This window comes from Lygodium microphyllum, chromosome 18 (genome assembly GCF_053477565.2).
Source record: "Lygodium microphyllum isolate KBCC chromosome 18, Lygodium_microphyllum_v1.1.10, whole genome shotgun sequence".
Classification (NCBI taxonomy): Eukaryota; Viridiplantae; Streptophyta; class Polypodiopsida; order Schizaeales; family Lygodiaceae; genus Lygodium; species Lygodium microphyllum.
In genome coordinates, this window is record NC_141152.1 from 101,297,028 (window position 1) to 101,323,205 (window position 26,178).

The 26,178-nt window shown below is 41.2% G+C and overlaps 1 protein-coding gene across 6 annotated transcripts; it reads left to right on the forward strand.

Annotated features, from left to right (window-relative positions):
* Positions 1-21,374: 21,374 nt before the first annotated feature.
* LOC148021207 (cholesterol 22-hydroxylase CYP90B27-like) lies at positions 21,375-25,925 on the forward strand. 6 transcript variants are annotated; one of them, XM_087699032.1, is made up of 11 exons: positions 21,379-21,742; positions 21,912-22,368; positions 22,642-22,960; positions 23,158-23,316; positions 23,747-24,019; positions 24,137-24,238; positions 24,336-24,414; positions 24,526-24,632; positions 24,742-24,863; positions 25,013-25,159; positions 25,279-25,925. In XM_087699032.1, exons 1-10 carry the CDS (start codon positions 21,700-21,702, stop codon positions 25,113-25,115), a joined length of 1,764 nt encoding a protein of 587 aa, XP_087555158.1. In that variant the 5' UTR covers positions 21,379-21,699; the 3' UTR covers positions 25,116-25,159; positions 25,279-25,925. The 6 variants fall into 6 exon arrangements, with proteins under 6 accessions (XP_087555157.1, XP_087555163.1, XP_087555159.1 ...); XM_087699031.1 differs by lacking the exon at positions 25,279-25,925 and having other exon boundaries at positions 21,375-21,742; positions 24,742-25,153; XM_087699037.1 differs by lacking the exons at positions 24,742-24,863; positions 25,279-25,925 and having other exon boundaries at positions 21,376-21,742.
* The last annotated feature ends 253 nt before the right edge of the window (positions 25,926-26,178 follow it).

Genomic DNA, 26,178 nt, shown 5'->3' on the forward strand with positions numbered 1-26,178 from the left:
TCGATGTGTATTTCGATATCGATGGTTACGTATGCTTACAAAAGTGTAAACATCTCTTAATGCCATGTTGATTTGTATGGCATATTGGTGATTACTAGATATACTTAAAATACTTATTATTTAGGGGTTAATACATACTTCTTTACATCTAATGCGTAGGTTATAATGCCTGAGAGAAGAACAAGCATTCTCTCGATAGAAGTATGTAACAGAAAAGATGAAGGAGGGAATTGGATCACTAATATGTACCATTGCTCATCTTGGATACATATGCATCCAAGTATGAAGGAAGCTTTTAGGGTGAAAGCATCTGCAATTGCAGATGTATCAAAGCACTAGAAAGGTAAAATTTTAGCTCTCAAACAAAGGAATTTTGATTCTCACCTTGTAACAGAGGCGTTTGTACAACATGTACTCATGCAAAAACAAATACATATTGCGTCCACTGTTTCATTTCAACGAAACATTGCAAACAGTAAAAGTATTTGCAGCTCATTGAGAATGAGAAATTTCATGATATCTATGTAACAACTTGTCTCGTATTTACAGAATTATACCATTTGGATTGCTATGAGTGGCAAAATGTTGAGAGTTTCACAGGTTCTTTTAAGTGTTACCACCTCAAAATTGGTAGATTGCTCTTTGAGGGGCATACAACTAAGCAACTCGCAGAGGACCTTGTTTTTTTCTATGACTCCAAGTACATATTGCCCAAGGGGGTTCAAGAATATGGAACCCTTGAGTCTATGCACATATTGAATCTCAATAGCATAGAATGTCCATTGTGTAGTAACGACATTTTACACATGTGTAGCACAAAAATTTCAGCAAACATATTGAATTCTATGAAGCCAAGCACCAGCTCAAAGAATGCACATCTAAGCTGGTTCATACCAATTGGAATTTTTTCACACATGTTCAAGGAATGTAGGGTTTTGAGATATACCAAAAGCACGTACGTCATAAAAAGTACATCACATGATTATGTAACAAGGATTCTAGGTAAAATTTGGACATAAAAAATGACTCGTTGTCCTGACACAGTGGAGTGTCGAGTCACAACAAGGGACATGGCTTTCAGGTAAAAATTTTCTCTCTTAGTTAATTATTATCTTTCTTTGGGATGAGTCGGCTAACTTTCCTTTCCAATTGCAGGTACTTTGTCACACGACAAACTTTATGCCTAGTGTTCAAGTATTGTAGATGGAGGATGCTCAACGGTAAATAGTTGTGCCTTGATCACGACATGCATGAAAGTGCAGTTGTGGATGTTACTGTCATTTGCGAGGGCCGCAAGCCCCAATTTTTGCAAATAGAGGATGATTGGCCCTTCAGTGAAATGCACCAGGAAATTACAATGTTAATGCAAAACCCACCTATTAGCATCTATTTTAAACTAGATGGTAGGAAAATTCGAAGCCGAGCCGAGGATACTGTTACTAGCGGAAAGTGTGTGGCTCTACATATTTTAGAAATTATAGAGTCTCCCTAAAAATCCCAACACCACAAGTTATAATATTCAACACCTATAAATTTTTGGATTTTTTGGCCAATAGAATATTGTCACTTGAAAACTTGCAATATTTAAAAATTATGGTATTTATGAAAAATTATGCACTTGTTATACACTTTTCACATCAACACATTTACATATGCATGTAACCTTTACAAAGACGTAAGTAAAACCATAACTAAATATCATATGCGAACAGCCCTTAATGGTTTAAAACTTAAGGCTTTTAAGGTAGAACTAGTTTAGTTCTTGTTTCATTGTTTTATTTCACACTTTCTCTCTTCATCTCTTTATATCCACCACATCCCTCCTACCTGCTACGATGGATGCTCGTGCACACTTTCATGAGTGGATCCACGAGACTATCTTTGCCAACCAAGGTGATGAGATATTTCAAGTTTTCTCTAAGAGCTTCAACCTTGAAAGCATGCTCTCATTGCTGGATCCATCTCTTCAGGTTTTGGAAGACTTTGTGACCACCATTGCTACCTGCACATACTCCATCGAGGGATCCGATATGAATTGGGGGTGCCTCTAGAACAACTCACTGTATTTGAAGCAGGGAAGAATGACCAAAAAGTGGCGAATAGGAGGCTGGCCCATGTGGATCCTTTGCACAGAGTATGCACTATTTCCATGGGCAGTGCACCAGGTACATCACCTTTGGATCTCATGGAGTGTGATTGCATATTGGCAATTTACCTCCTTGCATTGGATACACCCTAAGATGAGGAGAGCGATGAAGATATAACTCCACAGGTTGTTGCTATCACATACATGGGAGAAGAACCCATTGAAGAGCTCATAAAAGTTGAAGAGGAACATCGGGTGGTGGTAGAACAACCACAAGTTGACAAACCCAAGCTTGCCTCCTTGATGCCCATTGAAGTAGATGGTGTATGATACTTTCTTCTATCAAATGTGCTGCAATACTTGAAAATGAAGGAATAAGAGTTGTTTTTCATCCTAGTCAGGGATTCAATGGAAGACCTAATCAATTATGATTAAATGGATATGCATCCGACGATGGCAGAGATTGGAAGATGTGATGGCACAAGCTTAGATACAGTGAGTGTCATCATAGTAGCACCGGAGCATATTACCTCGGTTGAAGAAGATTACCTTGTGTCAGATTGCTGAATTTCAAGCACTATAGCATGATCTGTTTGAACCCAGGCCCTAGCTTCCTACCAAGGAGTTTGTAGATCCCTTTGCCCAAAGAGGTGCCTCGCTGACACACGAGGAAATGAAGATACAAGATGATCTGGAGAAGATGAGATTTCTAAATACTATATATTTTTATGCGACGAAACTTGACGGTAGGGTGCGTTTGGTTCCCCAAAGTCCATCGATAAAATCTTGGCCAAAAATGATGCATGCAGTTGTCCTGTTCGAAGTCTCACGTCTGGGGCCACTTTTTGAGATTTCACCGGTGGACTCCAGGGGACCCGGCACACCCTACTATCAAGTTTTGTCACTTTCTGATAACTCTAGGTTTGATTTGACTTTGTCATTCAAGTCATACTATATATCAATGAAAATGCATCAAGACAAGGAGCAGCTCGTCTTGTGGATCGACGGAAGGATTCAACTTTGAAGGAGCACATTGGAAACCTTGTTGCAGACTTGGCAGTATTCCATAAGAAGTGCTCACTAGGAGGGTAAGAAATAATCATGGAAATTCGAGCTTGACCAAGTTTGGACCTTTTCAAGCGATACCTGTGGCATCTAGATTGGAGAAGGTGGTTCTAATCAAGCGGTCAAAGCTTCTTTACTTGTTTGACCAAACAAGTAATGTGTGTGCATGGTGGAGCAATGTGTGTGCTTCTTTACTTGTTTGACCAAACGCATGGTGGAGCAATGTGTGTGCTTGTGCTACATTAGGTGACGCTGCCAAAGTGTCAGATCTGCCTCTCCTTGAGAAAGAGCTGAAGGGGGAGTGTATCATTTTTGAAGCAAAGAAGGAAGTTATATTTTCATGGGAAGCTGGCCCCTCCTCTCCACCGATGAAAAAACCAAGGAACAATTGAGAGTTTTTGTTGGTTATCGGCTTTTTGTATCTACCATCACTATCAGCCATCGCATGTATTTTTCTTGATGAATATAAGATATTTTACTTTGTCTCTATAAATAAATATTTATTGAATAAATGTGTGGTTTATGTAAGTGTGATGATAATGTGTAGTACGTGAATGACACATTCATATACGTTAACATAATTCAACATGTAGTACTACACTTGTGATTGTGTAAGTGTGACGATAATGTGTGGTGCATGATTGATGCATTCACATACATTAACATAATTCAACGCGTAGTATTGCACTTGTGATTGTACATAAGCAATAACGTAACTCGTATCCGTACGTATTACTACTTTTGATGCATTCGTACGTTCAGCAAAAATGAAGAGTCATGCATTTCAAGAAACAAAACAAAACAATTTTACTCAATTATTTGAATTTTTTACACATCGCATGAGATATTATGTATATATAAATAAATATTCCAATGTGGAAGAGTATACAAAATTTTTTGACCTTCCAAGATGTTATGGTGCTATAACACTCATTACAAAACCTTGCATCATTAATCTCATAACCTATGAAGGAGTCCCCTTGCCGTGTCAAAGCTAAATGATAAAGTTCATGTCTTTATCTCAACCAATGTTCGAGCTCACATATGGCTTCTCCTCATAATGGGGGCCTTACAACTTTGAGCAACATGGATCATTGGTGGCACCTTATGAGGGTGGGGCATTCAGCATATCTAACACCCCCCCTCAATGTCCACCCACAGGTGAACTATATCATCGGCCCAATGCCAATTCTCTGAAGATAAACTTGAAGCAGATCCTTCGTAAGTGCTTTGGTGAAGATATCCGCTCCATTCTCCTCTGTTGGACATTAGACCACTTCCACTATCCCATCCTTGATCAAATCACACACATAGTGATACTGGATCTCTATATGTTTGGTGCGCACATGAAACACTGGATTTTTGGCAATGGCAATGCAACTTTGATTATCACATCTCAACAGAGTTGGTTCTTCATCCTACACTCCCATATGCCACAAGATCCTTCTCAACCATACTACTTCACATGCAACAAAACAAGCTGCCTTGTACTCTGCTTCGGTAGAAGACAATGCCACTGTTGGCTACTTCTTACTAATCCAAGAGAAATTTCTTGAACCTAAAGAGAAACAATAACCAAAAACAGACTTCCTGGAATCACTGTCTCCTGCCCAATCTGAGTCACAATTCCCCACAAGAGAAGTTCTGGAATTGTATGTGATACCATAGTCAAGAGTTTCCTTCAAGTATCTGAGCACCCACATCCCAGCTTTCCAAAGACTCTCATGAGGTTTGTTTGAGACTCCTGCTCAAAACACCAACTGCAAAACTAATATCTGGTCTGGTGTTACACAAGTAGATCAGCCAACCTCCTGTACCTCCCAATGTCTACTAGTGCTGATGTATCCTCAATGGATAACTTTGCATTCACCTCCATAGGTGTAGCTATCTCCTTGCACTCGGTCATGCCAAATGCCTTCAAGATCTCCCATGCATACTTCTTCTAAGAGATGAAGATCCTTTCTCGCTCTTGCCAGACTTCAATCCCGAAACAATAGTGCAACAAGCCTAAGTTTGTCATTTCAAACTCATAACTCAAAGCCTTTCGAGTTTTGTTGATCATATCTTCATAGTCACCTATAATAAGAAGGTCTTCCACGTATAGGACAATCACTACGTACTTTTTACGATCGCTATAAACATACAAGTTAGCATCCGAGGCACATCTTTTGAAGTTGAAGCTTAAAAAGAACTTATCTATCGCCGCTGGTACCATGCTCTAGGGGCTTGTTTTAGCCCATACAATGCCTTCTTCAGCTTACACACTTTGTTCTCAAAATGGGAGGCCTCAAACCCTAGTGGTTGAGCCACGCACACCTCCTCCTTGAGGTCACCATTTAAGAATACTGATTTAACATCCATTTGGTAAACTGGCCACTACTTGTGGGCGGCCACTGCAAGTACAGTGCGAATAGTGGTAATTCTAGCAGTTTGGGCAAATGACTCTTGAAAATCAAACCCTTCAACCTGTGAAAATCCTTGGGCAACCAGGTCTAGCTTTGTACTTTTCTAAGGTACCATCAGCCTTGTACTTTACCTTCAATATGCACTTGGTGCCAATAACCTTCCGCTTTGTTGACCGATCCGCTAGCTCCCAAGTGTCATTCTTCATTATGCTGTCATGCTCGTCTTGCATAGCTGCCTTCCATGCTGGATCTACAAGTGCTTCTTCCAAGTTAGTTGGCTCCTTTACTTCTCTCATAATCTCAGCCATCAAGGCCATATTGACTATGTGAGCAGAAGCCCTCCTTTGCTCATCTATTCTTTAAGACCTTGAGGTAATGTCAGGTTGGTGAACTTTTTCCTCATTATCTAAAGATGATGCTTCCTCCTCCTTAAGGATACGGACAGCTCTTGGGATAGGTTCATAGTGGACTACTTCTTCGCTTGATGATAAAGTGGAAGAACTTTCCTTCTCCTCCTCCACTATATGTGGCTCCTCCTTAAACACCAAATCACGGATCACGATGATCTTCTTTGCCACTTGGTCATATAATTTGTAGGCCTTCTGCTCATCACTATAACCCAAGAAGATACATTTTTTGCTTTTTGGTTTTAACTTGTTTCTCTTCTCATCTGAAACATTTCTCTGTTGCTTGCCCATCATACAAGCTTCACATGGTTCCTTCAATTCAGTCTCACTGTAGGTAGGTGAGCAACCATACCTTGCTTTTGCATCTCCTTCAACACCGCAAATCCGATGTGTCCAAACCTTTCATGCCAAAGCTTACTTGTACCCACTCCAGCGGTGGATATACGAGCACTTAGCTCGTACAGGTTGTTTTTTCTTTCTCCTTTGCCAACAATTTTTCTGACACTATCAAGAATTTCTACACCTGTCTTCTTGAACCTCACTTCATGACCAAGATTAGTTATGGCAGCACTAATAATAGATTTCTCCTAATTTCAGGAACATACAACACATATAAAAGCTTTTTGACTTCACCATTTGCAGCAACAAAAGAAATAGTACGTGTGCCTGCAGTAGGGCATTTTGCATCATTTCCAACCATCACAGTGATGGATTCTTGTAGAGGCTACATAGAACTATATAGACCTTTCTTGTTGGTCATGTGACGGGAGGCCCCACTATCCAATCTCCATGATTTAGTAATAGATTCTTCTTGCGCCGAGGAGCACACTTCCTCAATGGTCGCCATGAATAACTCCAGCTCTGCTTCAGTCATATTGGCTGTCTCTTTTCCTTTACTTTTAAGGGTACCATTCTTTTCATCTGCCTTCTTGACACGACAATCTGCGATTGCATGTCCTTTCTTCTTGTTGCAGTAGAAGCACTCTCCTTGAAACTTCTTCTTACCGCCCTTCTTCTTTTTGTCCCTGTCATTTTTGGTGGAGGAACCACCTTTGCCTTTTGCAATCATGTCCATTGTTGCTTCCTTCTTGGGCTTTCATCCTCAACTCCTCCTCCATCAATAATGTACAAAACTCCTCAAAAGTCAAAGCATGAGGTCTCACCTGAGTATTAAGGGCAGTTACTAGTCCATCAAAATTTTGTGACAAATCAGAAGACACCTCCGAGCTAGCTCTTCGCTAGTCTCTTGTATCCCAGCGCCAGCCATCTGGTCGCACAGATTCTTAATTTGAGTGATGAATGCTTCAACAGTCTCTCCTTCAACAAACTTCTCCGTTGCTACTTGATTCTCCAAGTTTTGAATCCCGGTTTGGTTTCATGTTTCACACTGACTATTCAGTACATTCCAAGGCTCCGATCCTTTGGCTATATGTTGAATCAAAGTCAGAACACTGTCGGAACAGCTTGTAACTAGGTCACACAATGCATCTGCATTCCTTCGTTTCCAAGCTCATAGAAGATCTGCATTCAGAGGAATCATCACACTAGAATTTGTTGGGTCGGGGGTAGGTTGTGGTTCTGCGTCAGTCCCTAGCACAATCTCCAAAAACTCATAAGAATCAAGGATAGTTGTAATTTTGAACTTTCACAAGGTGTAGTTTGTACCATCTAACTTGCCTTCATTGAAGGTTGGTGGATGAATCCTCAATGTTTGAATAGTTGGTACAACAACACCACCTCCTGCACCACTTCCTGATGCGCCAGAACCGCTTCCGGAAGACTGTCATTCCTCTTTGCTGTTGAAGCCTTTGCTTCTTGCACACTCTTCAATCTCTAGAGCCCCCTAGGCTCTAATACCATGTAAAAATTACACGGCGCAGTGAACAGAATCTAAGAAAGAGATAGAGAGTACCCAACATATAAGAGGAGAATAACAAAATTTCTTTATCTCCAAACAACTGATACAAATATGGCTCTATCCACCCATGCACTTCCACTGTGAAGCTTAGATGGTGATTCAGACAAAAGATAGGCGAAGAGCAACTCTGATTAGGTGAAAGATGGATAATTGATGGGGCTGTGAAGGGGTTTAGCTTTAATGGCTTGTGAAGGGGGTCATGATGGATGACCTTCCATGTGCACTTATGTCTATTGACCTTTCATGTGCCCATGTGCCTATTGACCTTTCACATGCCCATGTGTCTGTTGACCTTCCATATGCACCTCCACTAGTAGGCCAAGGAATATTCTAAGGAATATTCCCTTTACCATTGGCTAGGGCCCTTGATAACTCTCTTACCCTGCAACTCGATGCAATGTGCCTCGAGTTGCTACCATCTTAACTACTCTGTCTAACCCAAATATTAGACCCATAATGGTCACCTTTTTGCCATCCGGTCACATAGACCTCATCTGACATACAAGTCAGGACTCAACCAATGTCCGGGCTCACATATGGCTTCTCCTCATAATGGGGGCCTTACAACTTTGAGCACCATGGATCATTGGTGGCACCTTATGAGGGTGGGGCATTGAGCATATCTAACAAGTAGATGACAATTGATACATGCATGAGCCCATTGCAAGGAGGCAATCACCACCAATCAAAATAGATGGTTCTCCTTTCTACATTTAGATGTGGTAGTTATGCATTAAGGCATTGACTCGTAAAGTCCCCATTGAGTGACCAAAGCATAGTGTGGTTGGTAGAGTTGATAATTTCTTATGCACCCACCTTTACATCTCATAGACAAGCTTACCTTGTGACCAATGGGTTGACAATAGAGGTTGATTGAAAACACATCATCACTTGCATTTTCAAACTTGATCTACTCAGACCTAGGTGTTTCTTCATTATCAATTGTTGGGCTCATCCACCTTTAAGAAAGCAATCTAATTTTGACTCAAAGAATCAAACAGCATAGCTCAAATAAATTTCCCATCTCATACCAACAAGTTGATGTTTAGTTATAGTTTAGTTGCTTATTCATGTTGGGTCATAGTGACCAAGAAACATTCAAAGGCTAAGCTTCAATGCCATGAGAGTTAGAGCCTTGAACCTTGTGAGAGTGGGGTTGTACTCCTAAGAAGATTCACATTGAGGGAAACTTTGAAGAATAATACTTTACTATGGATAGACACTCTAGTAGTGCAACACATGCATTAGCTCTGAGACAAAAAGCTAGACACGATCCAAAAGAGATCACTATGGAGGATGTGGGTGACACAAATGATGATGAAGCTAAAACTTATTTATAATGTGGATCAACTTCTCAACGAGCTTAGAAAGAGAATGAGATTTTAAGGGGATTCTCCAAGAGAAGATTGGATGCGTGACTTGATTAAAAGATTCCTATCCATGAAATGAGGCACTTACTTTGCAAGATCAAAACATTACTCTTATGAGTTGTTCACTTAGGCCAAACCTCAAAAGACACTTGTCAAGAGGTTAACCCTAAAACTTGCCAAGACACATGATGGACCAAAAAACGGGCCGGCACTGGCTCATGCACTAGGCGGGCCTCGTCACTACGCACAAGACAACCCCTTGGCCTCGCGGCCAGGAGCGTCTATCAAAATCTCTGCCTTCCTAAACATTGTGTTTGTAATACGTTGTAGTCCAACTGATCCTAACCCAATATTACTCCTCAGAGGGAGTCCCTTTCACATAGCCAAAAGGCTCGAATCACATACACATGGGGTTTCTCCTACGGCTGAATGCCGTCAACCCTCTGCGACTCTCCTACACCTTGGGGATTGGCCCCTCGATGCGTCACTCAACAAATAGACACATCACACAAAAGTCGCTCAAGGTACCAAATAAGCGTGTCCAGGAATGTACCATTGTCCTTACTTCTCTTTCCCCTTTGGGACCCGCGTCTACCTACAGCATGGGTACCTCACTGCCTCTCAACATAGGTCATGTTCTAATAAACCAATTGCAATGCATGTCCAAGAGCTGGTCACTGATATTTTTAAATTCTTTTTCATGCTCCATGCATTTGGTGGATGCCTAGTGCTCACACATTTAGCAAAACAGTATCGTGCACAAGTGCAAAAACATTCTTTTAATGGTTTCCAACTACCGTTCGTGCTTCGTTGCATGGGCCTAGCACCGAGGTGATCCTCGTGCTACTAAGCTCTTAATTTTAATTATCATCCGTCCTAAATGCTATGCATAGAAATCAGCAACTTTTCCATCATTTCACATGGCATTTAGACATATTTCAACTCCTCTACCCTTCCCCGTTTAAATATTGCATCGTGGCATAGGTTTATAGGGTATTTTGACATTATTTTATGTGGAAAAAGCGGAAAAAGACACACTAGAACAAGAAGGTGGGGTTGAACTGAGGCAAATCCTCATGCTTCAGTCCCCACAAACATTCACAAACATTGCTCTTATTTATCCTTATTTTTCGAAACCCAAAATGTATTTTTCCCCTATTTTTTAGGGTTTTTCCACCCTTTTCTTGTATTTTCCCTTATTTTCCTGCATTATTTAATTACTAAAAATTAAGAACAGGTTATGGGCTGTGGCCCTTAGTTCCTTCTTGCAGAAAAATGAAAGTTTAGTTGATATTCCTATTTACTTTCCCACTTTTATGCCAAAAACCATCATTTCTCCTTGTTTTTCCATATTTTTCGTGTTTTAATGTATTATTTTGAACCACAAGATGCATATTTTTCTGATTCTCTGATTATGACTAGCAAGAACTCAGGGAAAACAGCAACATGAACAATTTTTAGCCCACATGAGCAACATTTTAGCAATCCAAAGCCATAAAATCTCAAATTTCCTTTGAAAATTTTAAATTACCGCTTATTTGCGTGTTTCGGGTTTCATGTCCATGGCTGCAAATTTGGAAATCAGCAGCACTTCATGTCCAGCATAATCACCAATCACCATTTCCAGCCCTTGGAGCAATCCGATCCATGCCGGATAAGCCTCCATCATTCTCTCTTCTTCCTTCTTCTTCCCACATGAACTTGCCTTTAGAAGAGAGAGAGGGAGGAGAGAGAAAGACTGAAATCAGAGATCTTCAAAGAGGGCATCATTGCGCGAGCGAAGGGCGGCAATAGAGTCAGCATATAGAGGGTAGATCGGTGGTATGATCGATTAGGTAGGTTGCTTGTAGCCTCCATCCTCCATCTCCCAAGATCATGGCAAAAAAATCGGCGCCTGTTTCTCACGCCTTCTTCTTCCCCATCACGTTTTTTTCCATCCACATTTCATGTGGCATAAAATTTCGGCCCCAAAGGTCACTTGCCCACTTGACCAAATTTTGTCCACCCCTTCGTATCTTGACCGGTTTCTTGGCCATTTCCCCGTCCGGACTCGGAATTGAGCTCTGAAAAATCCTGGGCGTCCGGCTTAGCATCTCGCATTGGCCAGTAGCTCGTGTCAACCCGCACGATTGTCTGAAAAATTATGAAAAATCAACAAGTATCGCTCGGGCGCCTTTAAAGCACTTTGGCGCTTAAAATCGTCCTAGATCGAGCCGCCGCCTTTGACATTGAATATTTTTCCCTTGATATTCATGATTTTTAGCTATTTTTAAGCACTTCCCGTCACCTAAATTGCGCTCTCATTGGCGACCACGGGATAGGGCGACTCAGCCCGTCGAATCCACGAACATATCTGCACATAAACAACCAAAGAAGCATCAAACTGATACAAAACAAATATATAATAAAACTCAGCACAATGCTCCCCCTACCCCTCGACAGAACCAAGGCATGACATCCACAAGGAGTAGGCCTAGCATCATCTAATAGAAGATCCAAAGTGAGTCACTAACCAGCTGCTCCAACACAGCCAAACTAAAAAAAACCTATCAAAGAGGTTGCCCTAAGTGGTAGTCTGCACTACTTACCAACTAAAAACAACACAACTAGGAGCTCCTACAAGGCGAGGACTCCTATAGCCTGATCAAAGAGTATTTTCTGTCAGTACATTTCTTCTTTTAGGGTTTTTATTGGATGAACAGAATTGGCCATGTAAAAAGGAGGGAGCTGAGCGTAGTGACCCAAGGAGAACAGGGTATCGGCCTCAGGACCTGTCTCGGCACCCAAGAACCTACCAAGCCCTCGTAAGGCGACACTTAATCCTTTTTTAACGCTCACTTTTATTGTCGCTCCAACCTTCCTTGTTTTGGCATTTTTTTTTCCAGCAAGAAGCCACCCCTAGGAAGACAAGGTATCGGCCCCGGGTCTGACTCGTCCCCAAGAACCTACCAGGCCTTCGCAAGGCAATGAGCAACTGCCCATTCATTTCCATTTCTTTTATTTTCTTTGATAGGGGTTAGAACCCCTTTTTACACACCTTCGTATTTATATTCATCTTTTAGGATGGACAAAGTTTCTGGGCATCATCTTTATTATCTTCTGGCAGGCTCCTCTAACTGCCTCACTACTAACAAGAACTCCTAGAACGGCTGCCTAGCAGGCTAGCAAAACAGGGCCATTAAGACTTCCTTCTAAAACAAGTCTTTTGATGTCGGACAATGTCTTTACAGGAAGCAATGACTACTCCGACCTCCCTCAAACATAATCAACCTAAACCTGGGACTTCATGCCTTGGTTGCCGATCCCCAACAAAAATATATCCCCTTGACAAGTACAAATACACATATAGCAAGAAAGAAAGGTACTCGTAAAGGAGAGATATCACCTGGCTTGGCCGCAAGAAGCTTCCATCGCAGCAAAGGCTCCTCCAGGCTCCACCAAAGTCCACTAACCACGAAATCTGTCCAGCACAATACTTAAAACAAAAACCCGATTAAACGCACCCGCACTAGGCAGGGAAATGGCCCTCTTGGCCTAATGAAATCAAACACCTCACTACAAAACTGAATCGGCCCTCTTGGCCTAATGAAATAAAACAATACTACACATAACATCCTCCTGGAAACCACCATGATAGACATCAAAGCATACCATTCCCAGGGGAACAGGGCTTGTAGCCCTATACTAAGTGCATTAAATTATGACCTATCCCTCCTGCGTATAGCGCAAGAGGTGTTCGCATCACATGTCATCGAATCAGTCTGTGGGTCCAAGATAATAAAGGCAGATGAGTCTCGCTTACCCTCTGCATCACCCAAATCAACCATCGTCTGCCAAAGAGGGCATGTTCAGAAAGCATACCCCACAAACGACCGGGTCCTGTCTCACCATCAATAGATATATCGGGACAAGGGCCACAATTAAAGAAGAGGTCTTCTTCATACGCAAAATTAGCCAAGGAATCGGCAAACTGATTCCAATTCCGTGGAATCAGCTGAAAAGACACTCTATCGAATTCGTCTAGCAGGGCTATGGCAGTATGATGGTACATACAAAGGATGGGGTTTCGTACCATGTACGTCCCATTGAGTTGATTTAAAACCAACTGAGAGTCCCCTTTCACCAACAACTGGCGGATACCACCCTTCTTTGCAATATTCAAACCCATAATCAGGGCGTTGTATTCTGCCATATTATTGGTAAAATTCACCCCGAGATAAGCAGCTAACTTCATGACAATGTGTCGTCGGGGGTCTCGGATGACAACTCCTACACTTCCTTTTTTGCATGGACCCCTGGACGCCCCATCAAAGTACAAGGTGTACATCCATAAAGGGTTTACATATCCCGCCATCCGGAACTCTACTCGTAATTATGGTAATCGAAATTCAGCATATTCAATGGGTGGACTGTAGGCTCCATCCCTCCATCGTCATTGAATTCAGCAGGGATGCTCGTCAAAATTTGTAGACAGTGATGGCAGAAGACCTTGATTTCCCAAATAAATGTCCCGCCTTCTTGCTCAATCACCTTGTATCCTTTGCTCCACCCAATGAGCTTTCCCTGATGATACCTCTGTTCCAAATATGGGTGTTCTAAATAAGGGATCAGACGACCCATCAACCTCTATCACGATTTCCTTGCAGATGTTTGATCGATCTCGCCTAGACCTGCAAGGCAGTCATAGCATTAGTGCAATCAGAAATAATAAGGTTTAATCTTATTAAGATTAACCTTATTTTTAAATTCTATCCCCTCAAGGTCAGCTAACAAGACTGTGGATTTATTCTTTCCTATTCTAACGATCCTATAGGGCCCATCCCATTTGGGTTCTAGCTTGCCTGGAAATAATTCACGTCGTGCGTCATAATACAGAACAAGCTGTCCTTTCTTAAAGGTGTATTTCTTGGCTTTGAGGTCGTGTAGCTACTTCATTCGGCGCTTCGCCACTTCTTGGTGCAATAAGCTCTGCAGCTTAAGCTCATCTAAATGTGCCAGTGTCGTCAAGCGCTCAAAAAGTGCGTCTTCATCGCTCAAAGAATGATTGATAGCAAACCGAATAGTCAGCAGCTCAATTTCTAAAGGCAAGACACACTCCTCCCCATATACTAACTTGAACGGGGTATGGCCAGTGGCTCGTTTAAAGGTCGTATTATAGGCCCACACTGCCACGTATAACTTTTTATCCCAATCCCATTTCTTTTCCGACACAATTTTGGACAGGATGCCCACAAGCTGCTTGTTGGTACTCTCAACTTGCCCATTGGCTTGCGGATTATATGGGGTTGTCTTGTTATGCTTAATTTGCCACATCTCTGTCAAACCTTTAATCACCTTATTTAGGAAATGGGTTCCGCGGTCCGACACTAATTCTTTCGGCGGACCAAACCGGCATATTATCTGCTCTAGAAGGAAACTAGCAGTTTCTTTAGCATCATCTTTCCTTGTTGCACGTGCTTCTGACCACTTCGTGAAGTAGTCGGTTGCTACAATGATGTACCTCTTTTGCGTAGTCGACGACGGAGTAATAGGACCCACAAAGTCTATTCCCCACTTCTCAAATGGAAGTATCGCCATAATAGGGGTGAGTGGTCGTTTCCTATTCTCTCGACTATCATGTCGTTGGCAAATATCGCATCTCTTAACATACGCAAACGCATCCTGGAAGATGGCAGGCCACCAATAACCTGCTCTTAAAGCCTTTTGTGCTGTAAGCCGTCCAGCAAAATGGCCACCGCAAGCAGAATCATGGCACTCTTCTAAAATGAATGGCACCTCATCAGGCATCACACACCGGTGATAGATGTCATCAACCCCTTGCCGATATAATGTACCTGCGATCAAAGCAAACTTTAACGCTTGCTGCTTAATTTTCCTTTTCTCTGCTTTAGATAATTCGGATCCCACCTCTCCCATCGATAAATAATGCGTTATTGCAGCGTACCAGGAGGGAATAGATGCCGTATCTATTTTAAATAACAACTCCATGTCACTACCTTCAGCCACAGATTCTTTCGGCTCCCCAAAGTCCACAAGACATTCCACAATGCCTTGCAACCTTGGTGGCTTACTCCTGATTTCATAATCAAATTCCTGCAAAGTGATCAACCACTTTGCTAAACGATCAGGCGGCTGTAGCTTATTCATCAATAATCGAAGCCCCTCCGCCTTTGTATAAAGCACGACTTTCTCATAGAGAATGTAATGCCTAAATTTCTTGGTCGCAAAGACCATCGCTAGACACAGCTTCTCCATGTAGGTATACTTGATTTCGGATACCCCTAGCTTCCGACTAGCAAAAGCAATCCGGTGGTACCACTTCTCTTCCCAAATTTGGGCTAAACAGCAGCTGATACTATACATCGTGGCTACTGAAAATATATAAAACACCTCACCTCTTTTAGGTGCTTTCAAAACGGGTGCTCTTGCTAGCTCTTGTTTCACATCCTCGAATGCTACCTTACAAGGGTCACCCCATACAAACCAACAGCTAAAGGACAATAAATTTGTAAGCGGCAACGTTCTTTCTGCTAAGGCGTTGATGAATCTACGGTAATAACCAACCGAAGACAGAAAGCTATGAACCTCTTTCGGAGTGCGTGGTGGACCCATGGCAACTATAACTTTGACCTTCTCGGGGTCTGTCGCAATTCCTACCGAACTGACCACATGACCCAGCAATAGTCTATAAGGTACTCCAAAAACACACTTCCATGGGTTTAAGGCAATGCAGAATTGTCTACAGCGCTCAAAGCATTTTCTTAAAATGATCAACTGCCTTCCTCTCACGGTGACGGCCCCTAAGTCATCAATAAACACCTTCAACTCTTCAGGGGATATGTCACCGAATGTCTTATCTGCTGTTCGTTGCCACGAACCAGGCGCATTGCATAAACCAAAGGCCATCACATGGTATGCAAAAGTACCAAATACAATGATGAAAGTAGTTTTCAGCTTATCCTCTTCTGCAATTGCCATTTGGTTATATCCTGCAAAGCAATCCATAAACGAATATATCTCCCTACCCGCTAATTGATCCAAAATCTGGTCAATAAATGGCAACGGGTAGTAGTCCTTAACTGTCTGCTTATTCAGCTCTCTAAAATCTACACATAATCGGATTTGATCATTCTTCTTCTTTCTAATCACAACTGGCGAACACCATTCCGTGTGTTGCACAGGAAAAATCAAACCCGCTTTTCGAAGCTTCTGTAACTCTTCAAACAGGCCGTCCCTCAGTTCGAAAGGCATACGCCTTACTTTCTGCCGTACAGGACGACTGCCCTCCTTCAACGGGATTGTATGAACAGCAAGACTAGGAGGGATGCCTCTCAACTCATCGTAACTCCAGGCAAAGATATCACGGAATTCCTGGATCAAGGCCACATAGTCCTCCCTTTCTGCTGAGCTGAGCATAGAACCTAATTTGATTGGCCGCGAATCATCAGGCGTACCAAGGTCTAGCTCGATAACATCTGCATCTCTTATACGATCTTGGCCCTCTATCGGCTCATTCAAAGTGATCTGATAGATGTCCTCCGTGGTGGATCCCTCTTTGGACTCATCACTCGATGATGTCTCACTAGCAGATAAATCTTCTAATGTCTCCAATTCTGTAGAAGATAGAGGAGCTCTCTCACTCTGCGGGGACTCAGGATAAGCATCAACCACCACACGCTGGGCACCTCTGCCGAATGTCAGTCGACCGGCAGGTATATCTACTTGGCAATCCGCTTGCAAGATCCAAGGTCGTCCGAGTAATACTTGGTAACTTGGACGCCCTGCAAAACGAATCACCCTAAAGTCCAACAAGCATTCTACATTTGCAATAGTGACATGGACCTTAGTAATGCAGCCTTCCGGCTGTCTCAATGGTCAAAAATTTGTGGCTGACTAAGGAGATGTTTGATACTTTGCTGGTTAGTTTTAATCATAAATTCGGATCCTATCAAATAGTGTTTCCATTGACTTAAGGCTTGAACTACAACTAATAATTCTTTATCATAGGTGGAATATTTCAACTCAAAAGGTTTAAGTTTGTAACTAGAATAGGCTATGGGATGTGAATCTTGCAAGAGGATAGCTCAGTGACTACTAGGATGAATAAATAACTAAAATCAGGTAATTGCAAGACAGGTACATGTGTTAAAGTATGTTTTAACAAATCAAAAGACTTTTGCTGGTTGTCAGACTAACAATACACAATACCTTTCTTTAACAATTTCATAAAAGGCAATGCAAGCAATGAAATTTTTTTCACAAATTTTCTATAAAAGCTGGCAAGGCCTAAGAAGGAACATAACTCATGCACACTTTTAGGGATTGACCAATTCAAAATTGCTTCTATCTTTTTAGGATCAACGCAAATACCATAAGAAGAAACAATGTGACCAAAGTATTCAATCAAGGTTTGGAAATTTTCATTCTTGTTAGGGTTAGCATACAATTGATTCTCTTTCAACAATTTAGAAACTAAAGATAGATGTTCACAATGCTCATTCTCATCCTTATTGAAAACCAATATATCATCAAAGAAAACAATCACACAATTCTGATACTTCAAAAATATACGATTCATCATACGATTGATTTAATCCCAGGTTCTCAACCACCATGTAAAGCACCTTATAGACACGATCAGATTAAACAAAAAGAAATCCAAACACAAGTTGAAGAACTGTTGAACCGGTGACTCATTAGGCCTAGTAGTTCTGCTTTTGGTGCACCTGTCCTATTAGTTAAGAAGAAAAATAATGCCTATAGGATGTGCATTGACTATCGTGCCATAAATAAAATCACTATTAAGAATAGATATCTAATCCCTAGGTTAGAGGACCTCATGGACAAAACTACAAGGGGCCACTGTTTTTAGCAATATAGATCTCAAGTCTGGATATCATCAAGTACGCTTGGATACATCTGGCATTTTTAAAACTACATGTAGGTGGTAAACCAGGTGGTAAGTCAACATCAAAATAATCTTTAAATTGTAAAAGAAATTTTACATGCGTAGAATGCATCTAATTTTTCTTAGCTTTAATTTCATTCACCCATACTAAATATGATTTACTACATTTTCTCAATGCACATTTAGCTTGTGTGTGACTAGGCAGTGGAAATTTATTAAAGGTGTGTAATCCATGTAATGTGATTTGGTTTCCGTTAAAATGAAATTTCATGGAATGTGTGGAATAATCTATGTTAGGGTTATATTTGTGACCCCAAGACATTCCTAAAATAAAATCACTAGCTTGCAAAGATACAACCAAGAAATTTCTACGCTCAACATAATCATTGATTTTAATCTCTAAATCATGCACTTCTTGTGTACCATTGTATTTAATGCCTAAGAATGCAGCCTTTATGCGATAATGAGTTGGAATGTTAGATAAATTCAATTCTTTTACCAACTTTGTGGAAATAAAATCAATTCTTTTCTTGACTATGCGCAAAACATTTTATTGTTAATAACGAATGAGGATTTGGCATACCTGGTAAAGTATATGAAGCCTCATTGATATCATCATCTTCTTCAGTGAAGTCTACCATATCTTCATGGTCCTCATCATCAATCAGACCCTTTTTTTTTTTGAACAGCTTGCTTCTTGGACTGACAGTTCACTGCTAAGTGTCCAGGTTGATAACACTTGTAGCAAATCATAAGCTTTACTTTGGATACATTGTTGATAAGGCCTGGAAGTTTGGGTATATTGGGATTTGGCTGGAGGGAAGGCTTAGGGTTTGGATTAGCAGTTGATGGTAAAGCAGGAGATCGAGTCCAGGGTTTACGAAAAGAAGAAGGAGCAAAGCGATTTTGATTGAATTTTCGAAAATTAGAATTGAATTGCTTTATACCAAAGTTACAATTAACCGAAAGTTGTTGTGGTCGCTTTTCTTGTCCACGAATTTTTTCCTCCGCATCATGCGCTAAAGAGATCGCATCCTCCAAAGTCTTCGATTTGAATATATTCACTTCTACATAGAAGTGACCAAGCAAATCAAACATGTACTTACACTTGTGGGTCGCCTCAGGAACATATTCAAGCATTTGAAGTTGAAGTAAGGCACTCCAGAAAGGCTCAGTGTATTGCATAATGGATTCACGATCTCTTTGTTGCAAGAAATCCTGCTATTTGATGACTTTCTCATGGAATTGAGCTGGAAGAAAATTCTGCAAAATTTTCTTTTGAAAGGCTTCCCAAGTAGAGGGACATTCAAAACTTTTGCGGACAACAGTCCACCATAATGATGCTCTGTCTACTAGATGGTTAGTGACATATTTAAGTTTATCTTTTTCAACATATTGCTTTTCATGAAAATAGTCGTCAGATTGACTAATGAAAGAAAGAACAATTTTGCCATCACGTTGCCCATTAAAAGTGCGAAATTTAAAATATCTCTTACTTATCTTAGTTTCTTTTCTAAGAGCCTGTGCATCAAGGGTCGTATCAATAGCATGTCGAATGACATCTTTAGGTTGCGCTCCGTCTTGCTCGTCAGTGGATTGTTGAAGTGCAGCTAATTGTGCTTGCAAGTTTTGACATTCCCTTTGCTCTTCTTGAAGTTGCATTATGATTAGATCCAATTTCTGTTTCATAGTCGACTCTGGAAAATCGCATTCACCCATAAAATCATCCATGTTATGATCCGACATCCTGGTTTTGATTGAAGATCCATGGCTCGTTCTCTAGTCACGTATGAATAACATCACCACAAACTTGCTTTTCTCAGGTACGACAATTAAAAATAGCCTTCTTCTAAGCAAAATAGTCTTCTATATAGATTGCGTGTGACAACCTACTTATTGTAAATCCGTTCAGCCAAGTTGCAAGTGAGAATAGGGACATACTGAGGCTTCAAAATTGGTTCGGGAGTACCACAACGTGAACACCTGCTATGTGAAGTATTGATAATTAAGCTTTAAGTTGAAGTTAAATAACTAATAGCTTAAGCTTTAAAAAGCTTAAGAAATTGGGTGAAATCGATGGAGGATGATGGCATGTCTTTGATCAATTCGATGCCAACGAGTACATATTCCCGCCACGATTCATCAAATTGGTGAGGCTTATGCCTCTTTTAAGCTTATTAAGCTATTCTAAACTCAAACTTGATAAACTCTTGTTTGCCTCTGTGAGAGAAAACGACTTGTGAAAGAAACTTCTTGAGTGGTCCTCCACCTCCTACGTGTGGTCCTTCGCGGTCAAAGGGTACAACAGGAGGTTCTTCACCACCAGGAATACACCTGTGTACTGAAGCATTCATAATTGTTATAAAATAATTAAAACCCAACAAAAGTGAATACATAGCAGTCTTTAGCTACAAAATAATGAAATATGTTAGAACTCTGTCCTAACCTTAATTTAATTCGAGTGCACACTCTAAACTTATAAACGTATATTAATTTAATATGTATTTTACGGAATCACCTGCTATGAAATCACCCTCGTGCACATTAAATTAATCTGACGCCCGAAAAAGATAAGTGTCCCCATCAACTTCTTGCACAAGGAATCTACCTTGTGTGCGAGCCCCGACAAATAAATAGTTCCTCACAAAATCCACTATGGAATATGCGTCCTTGTATCGGGTTTCCATAGAGAGAGAGAGAGAGAGAGAGAGAGATGGGGGTTCATGGATTTATTATTCGTAGAGATGAAGGATAATATGGATGGTTAGGCTAGTTACATACCAAATAATAGACGCCCACTTTGTAACCTTTAACTAATGAAAATACTTATTTAAATGTTGGACATCCGTAATCTTTTACACACTAGAGAGGACATGACCTATTGTTTACCCGCTAAAGAGGTGAACTCCCCACCCACTTTTGGACGGCAGGGAGTCTCCCTGCCCACTTTGTAAAGTGGCAGACAAGGGTGACCTTTTTGCATTTGCAACCAATCAAAACATTTATAAGTTTATTATTTATTATTTTTTTATAAATTGTGTCCATTTGATGTGTAAAGATACGATGCCTCTGTTCACACCTAGTTTCAAAAAGTGAATGCCCACACTCAAGATGGGGTTTGGCCATCCATCACTTGGTTTGTAAGCGGCCTTATCATTCAATAATTCAATAGAGATGCACTACCTACGGTATGAATGTTGATATGAAGCGCAAGGGTAAGCAAAGAGTCATTATGAGTGTATATGAGAGCGAGAGAGAGAGAGAGAGAGAGAGATGCCATGGATTCTGTATCATTCAATGCAGACACAGTACGCTGTAACTGGAGTCTGGTAGGTAGGACTCAGGAGCTGCCCGCAGATATTTTACGCAGATCGAGTCAGCATAGCAGACCTGTGTTAATGTATAATCTCTATGCTGACCTGTGTTAATGTATAATCTGATCTGATTGTCACGGGGAGTCGTGACTCGTGAAGCACATCCCCAATTGAATAACGAAAAGAAAGAGCTTATAAAGATGACTAACTGGGATGATTACAAGGTATGATGATTAGCTGGCCTTCCCGATCCAGAACGCATGATTTCGGTATATATCTATCCATCGTCTGGCTTAAAAATTGAGCCTCCGCCTTTCCATCCACTACCCATTGATTGATTGCTTCCACATAATCATGCCCTGCACTACTTGAATTTTTTAATATGTTGCTTCAGTGATTGCATCAATTTCCGTTTATAATTACTGATTCTTTTCACAGATAATGCAGCCGTGCCTTATCTGTGTACTGCTTCATCAGATTATAACCGCTTCTCACAGATAAGCTCATGTTGCAGGAATCACTATCTTCTAATTAGTTCTAACATGGATTCCTTGGCCATCTTCACCAATCATGCATACTTCAGCATATCGAGCAGGATTAATGTGCTTGGGCTTGATCAATTGATACCTGCAGGCCTCTGTAAGCCTGACAGTACGCTTCAAGTTTGGCTCGCCCTGGGTCTCCTAGTCATGACATTATGGTGCCTGATGAAATTCGGGACTGGCAGGCTGCGCTGCAGTATAGTCACTACCGACACAAATAATGGATCGTCTTCTCATTGTTTGCCCTCTGGAAGCTTTGGATTGCCATTCATCGGCGAAACTCTTCAGTTTGCTAGCTTCAACAGCTCCCCAATCGGACTGCCTCTGCCGTTCCTGGCAGCCCGAAAGCATCGGTATGGATCACGGTTGCTCTTCAGTTTCATGTGCTAAACTGTATGTCAAGTATACCTAGCATCACAGCATTTTCTCAATATGATTTCTGCAAAACGTATGCTTCTGTTTACAGTATGGCCAATTCTTGCTCTTATTGCCAATTGGTTGATGGGCGCTCTTCATGATTGCCAGAGACATTAACCTGTTGATGGAAAACTCTAATTTGCAAATCCTTGCTCTTATCGAACAATCTAATTGGGTTGTCATGTGACTTGCATTACATGTACACACAGGTATGGCAACATCTTCAAGTCACATCTCCTGGGAAGGCCAACATTGGTTTCCATGGATCCAGAGCTCAACAAGCTCTTGCTTACAGGTGAGGGGAAGATAGTGCACGCATACTACCCATCGTTCATTGCAAAGCTCATTGGACCTTGGATAAATGTCCATGGAGCAAGGCACCAACTTCTGCGCAACCTAGCATCCACTCGATTGTCGATTCCAGCCATCCAAACTCTCTACTTAAACGAGGTGCAGACACAAGCTCAAGATATTCTCAAGCATTGGAAAGACAAGCCACTGATAGATGCTCAGCATGAAGCCAAAGAGGTAAAGTTAACCTTGTTCTGATCGCCAGTCTCTTATCTCTATTAAATGCTCGCCTCATCCCTAGGCCAGAATCGTTGTTCCTGTCAGTGCAGATTTATAGCTTCCTTACTAGCCAAATTCTAGGTTTGCTTTCAGACTGGACAATCTGCTCCTGTTTGTCTTCAATCTGGCTTCTTGACTGGACAATCTGCTGGCAGTTTATTTTCAGACTCATTCTAAAAATTACAGTGGGCCTGAAGCAAGAAGATGATGAGACCCTGGCGGGCCAGTTGCTGGCAGGTCTTGATCTTTTGTCAACTGGATACTCTTCCATACCAATTGATGTGCCAGGAACAAGTTACAACAAAGTTATGAAGGTAATTGTGATTTTGCAGGCTTATGGGGTTGCTCTCTTATAACTAAGCCTTTGTTGGTTGTCTGTTCCTCTCGCACTAGGAGTGCCATTTACTTATTCATCATCTACATGGCTGTGTCTTGCACAGCCCACCATAACCATGCACCCCTGCAAATGTGTGATTCAATTCAATTGCCAGTTCAATGGTCTTAATGTTGCCAAATTACTTTTAGTTGCAATACAGTCAAGCATGTAGAAATCAATTAAGTAACTGAATCTTGCAAGGCATGTCTTTATCGGATGCGACAAGCTCTGATTCAATTCAATTCCGGTTTCAGTTTTATTTTCATTGGTAATGTGGCCGAATGATATTAATTAGTTGCTGTATGGAAGTAGAGTAACTGAGCTGAATGATGCAATCATTATGCTTTTGTTGTACTATGCAATAACAGGCTCGTAGAAAGGTTGACTCTTTGTTAAAGGAATTACTGAAAGTGAGGAGGATGAAACAAACGGAGAATGCTGATAATCATCAAAATCTGCCATTCGACCTAATGAGCATGTTGATCAGTGAGAAGGATGAGTTCGGAAATCCGTTGTCAGACCAAGAGATCTCAGATCTCATCTTCTTCATGTTATATGGGGGTTTTGAGACATCAAGTGTTCTCATCACATTTCTGATGAAGTTCCTCTCTGACAGTCCAACTGTAGTGGACAAACTGAGGGTGTGTTTGCTAATAATCACCAGCAACTTAGTTTAGCTCTCCTAATAATTGTTCTCATGGGCAGTAATCTCTTGTCATAAATTGATATTTTGTGTGGTTTTGGAACTGTAATGACAGGAAGAGCACACCTGTATCCGCATGAGTAAGCTGAGTAAGGGAACTGATGATCATCATCTCCTCTCTTGGGAGGACTACAGACAGATGGAATTCACCCAAATGGTATGTGGCCTGAACCATTGTTTTGTTACTATATCTATTGATAGTAACAGACTGGTATTGCAATCATGGGTTACAAACTTGAGCATTGCAAACTCAGGTGATTAAGGAGACATTGAGGCTAACAAGTGTGGTCCATTATCTCATTCGAGAGTCAATCCTAGAAATCCACTACAAAGGTAGTCAGGGACCTTAATGATATACAAAAATAGCACTCTATTCTGTTTATAAAAGGCTACTATCAGTACCTATGCACTATGTTTGGTTGCATAATTTGGGAATGTTGGCAGGACTCGTGATTCCCAAAGGATGGTTAGTGTTTGTGAATCTCTCAATGGTACATCTTGACCCCACATACTACTCACAGCCCTCAACATTTGATCCATGGCGTTGGCAGGTATAATTAGCATCCAACACTCTATAATCAATAATCACAAAGCCCCTATCTGTTTCTGAACTCACTATAGCCACCCAACCTTAGTTTTTATTATATTGATCCTTGGTAGAATTGTCCAAACAACCCATTATTTCTTGCTCCGTTTGGAGGAGGGGTAAGAAGTTGCCTTGGCAGCAATCTGATCAAGTTTGAGGCAGCCATGTTCATCCATTACCTTGTCACCACTTTCAGGTATGTGACACACATGCACATGCACATGTGCACACACACACATCCACATACACACGTACATGCACACAGCAGAGTGGAAGAGTCCCTTAGTTCTGCTAATGAGACGGTTACTTCCTAATATGACATATTGACAACTTTCTCAAATTCAGGTGGACACCTCTGATTGATAAAGCCACTCAGGGTGATTCCTTCTCGGGCCTATCTTTACCTATCATGCGTAATGGGTTACCCATCAAAGTTCATCCCCTCTAGAAGAGAGGGCACGGGTTATTACAGTCACAACCAATTAAAGCGAGGTGATATAATCATAATGCATTTAAAAGGCTACATGTCAGACGAATGTCTTCTGCATTAATGCCGATATACATGAGCATATGATTATCTGCGTAGTAGCTTATATTTGCGTCGTGTGCAGGACATGGAATGCCGGTATTGGAGGAGGCATGGGCGGCAATAAATTAGTATCAGACATTCGGATAGTAACTGCATCCTCTTAGATGTGTGGTACGCGCGCATATTACTTTATGTGCGGGGTGGGTCGGGGCATGTGCGACTGGCGAGTGTAACGGATGCCAAAGAGGTTGACAAATTATAATCTGTACGTAATTATATGTTTGTCTGCCAGGCAGCTGACCCATGCAAAGAAGGTTTGACATAACAAATTTGAAATGATGAGAAAACCTCACCTGCCCTTGCTAGTTGCTAGCACCCCCTTCAAGCTAGGTTCTAACCTGGTGATAGCAGGGTGAAGATGCTCACGAGTCACTGTGTTCCCATTGGAGGGTCAGAGGCAGCAGTCTGTCAGCTTTTCGTCTCTGCGCGCACAGAACCGATGGGATAGGAGTCTTTCTATGGTTTTCAAATCATCATCTTTCGCTGCTTCGCCCTGGCACCTGCTGGTGCGACCGCCATAGAGCTTTCACAGCAGCGGTGTAGTAGCCCCTTTCCTCCCATTGTCGCTGGCGCAACTGTGTCCTTATTTTTCACAGAAAATGCTTTCGACAGGAGATACAAAGACCTTTCACTTCCAAAGTCTGGAGTAATTTTTACAATAAATTGACACATACTTGCCACTCTTATAACTAAAAGTTTTATAAGTTCAAACTTGCTTTTTTATATTATTGATTACAAAGTGTTTCAACGTTTGGTGGGCCAAAAGGGTAGATGTGTATGTGCACGCGTAGATTTTAGCACATCAGGACCCTATTATCTCAAGAAGGCCATTTTTCAAAGTTATATTTCTTTAAGACAACGACAAGGAGACTTTTTAAAATATTGGCCATTTTTCAAAGTTACATTTTTTTAAGAAAGACAA

Bases quoted from the DNA above. Each gene is read 5' to 3' on its own strand.
- LOC148021207 (XM_087699031.1), top strand. From the start codon at position 21,700: ATGATGATTAGCTGGCCTTCCCGATCCAGAACGCATGATTTCG. The intron at 23,317-23,746 runs GTAATTGTGATT...ATGCAATAACAG, and splicing joins GTTACAACAAAGTTATGAAG to GCTCGTAGAAAGGTTGACTC. The intron at 24,415-24,525 runs GTAGTCAGGGAC...GAATGTTGGCAG, and splicing joins CCTAGAAATCCACTACAAAG to GACTCGTGATTCCCAAAGGA.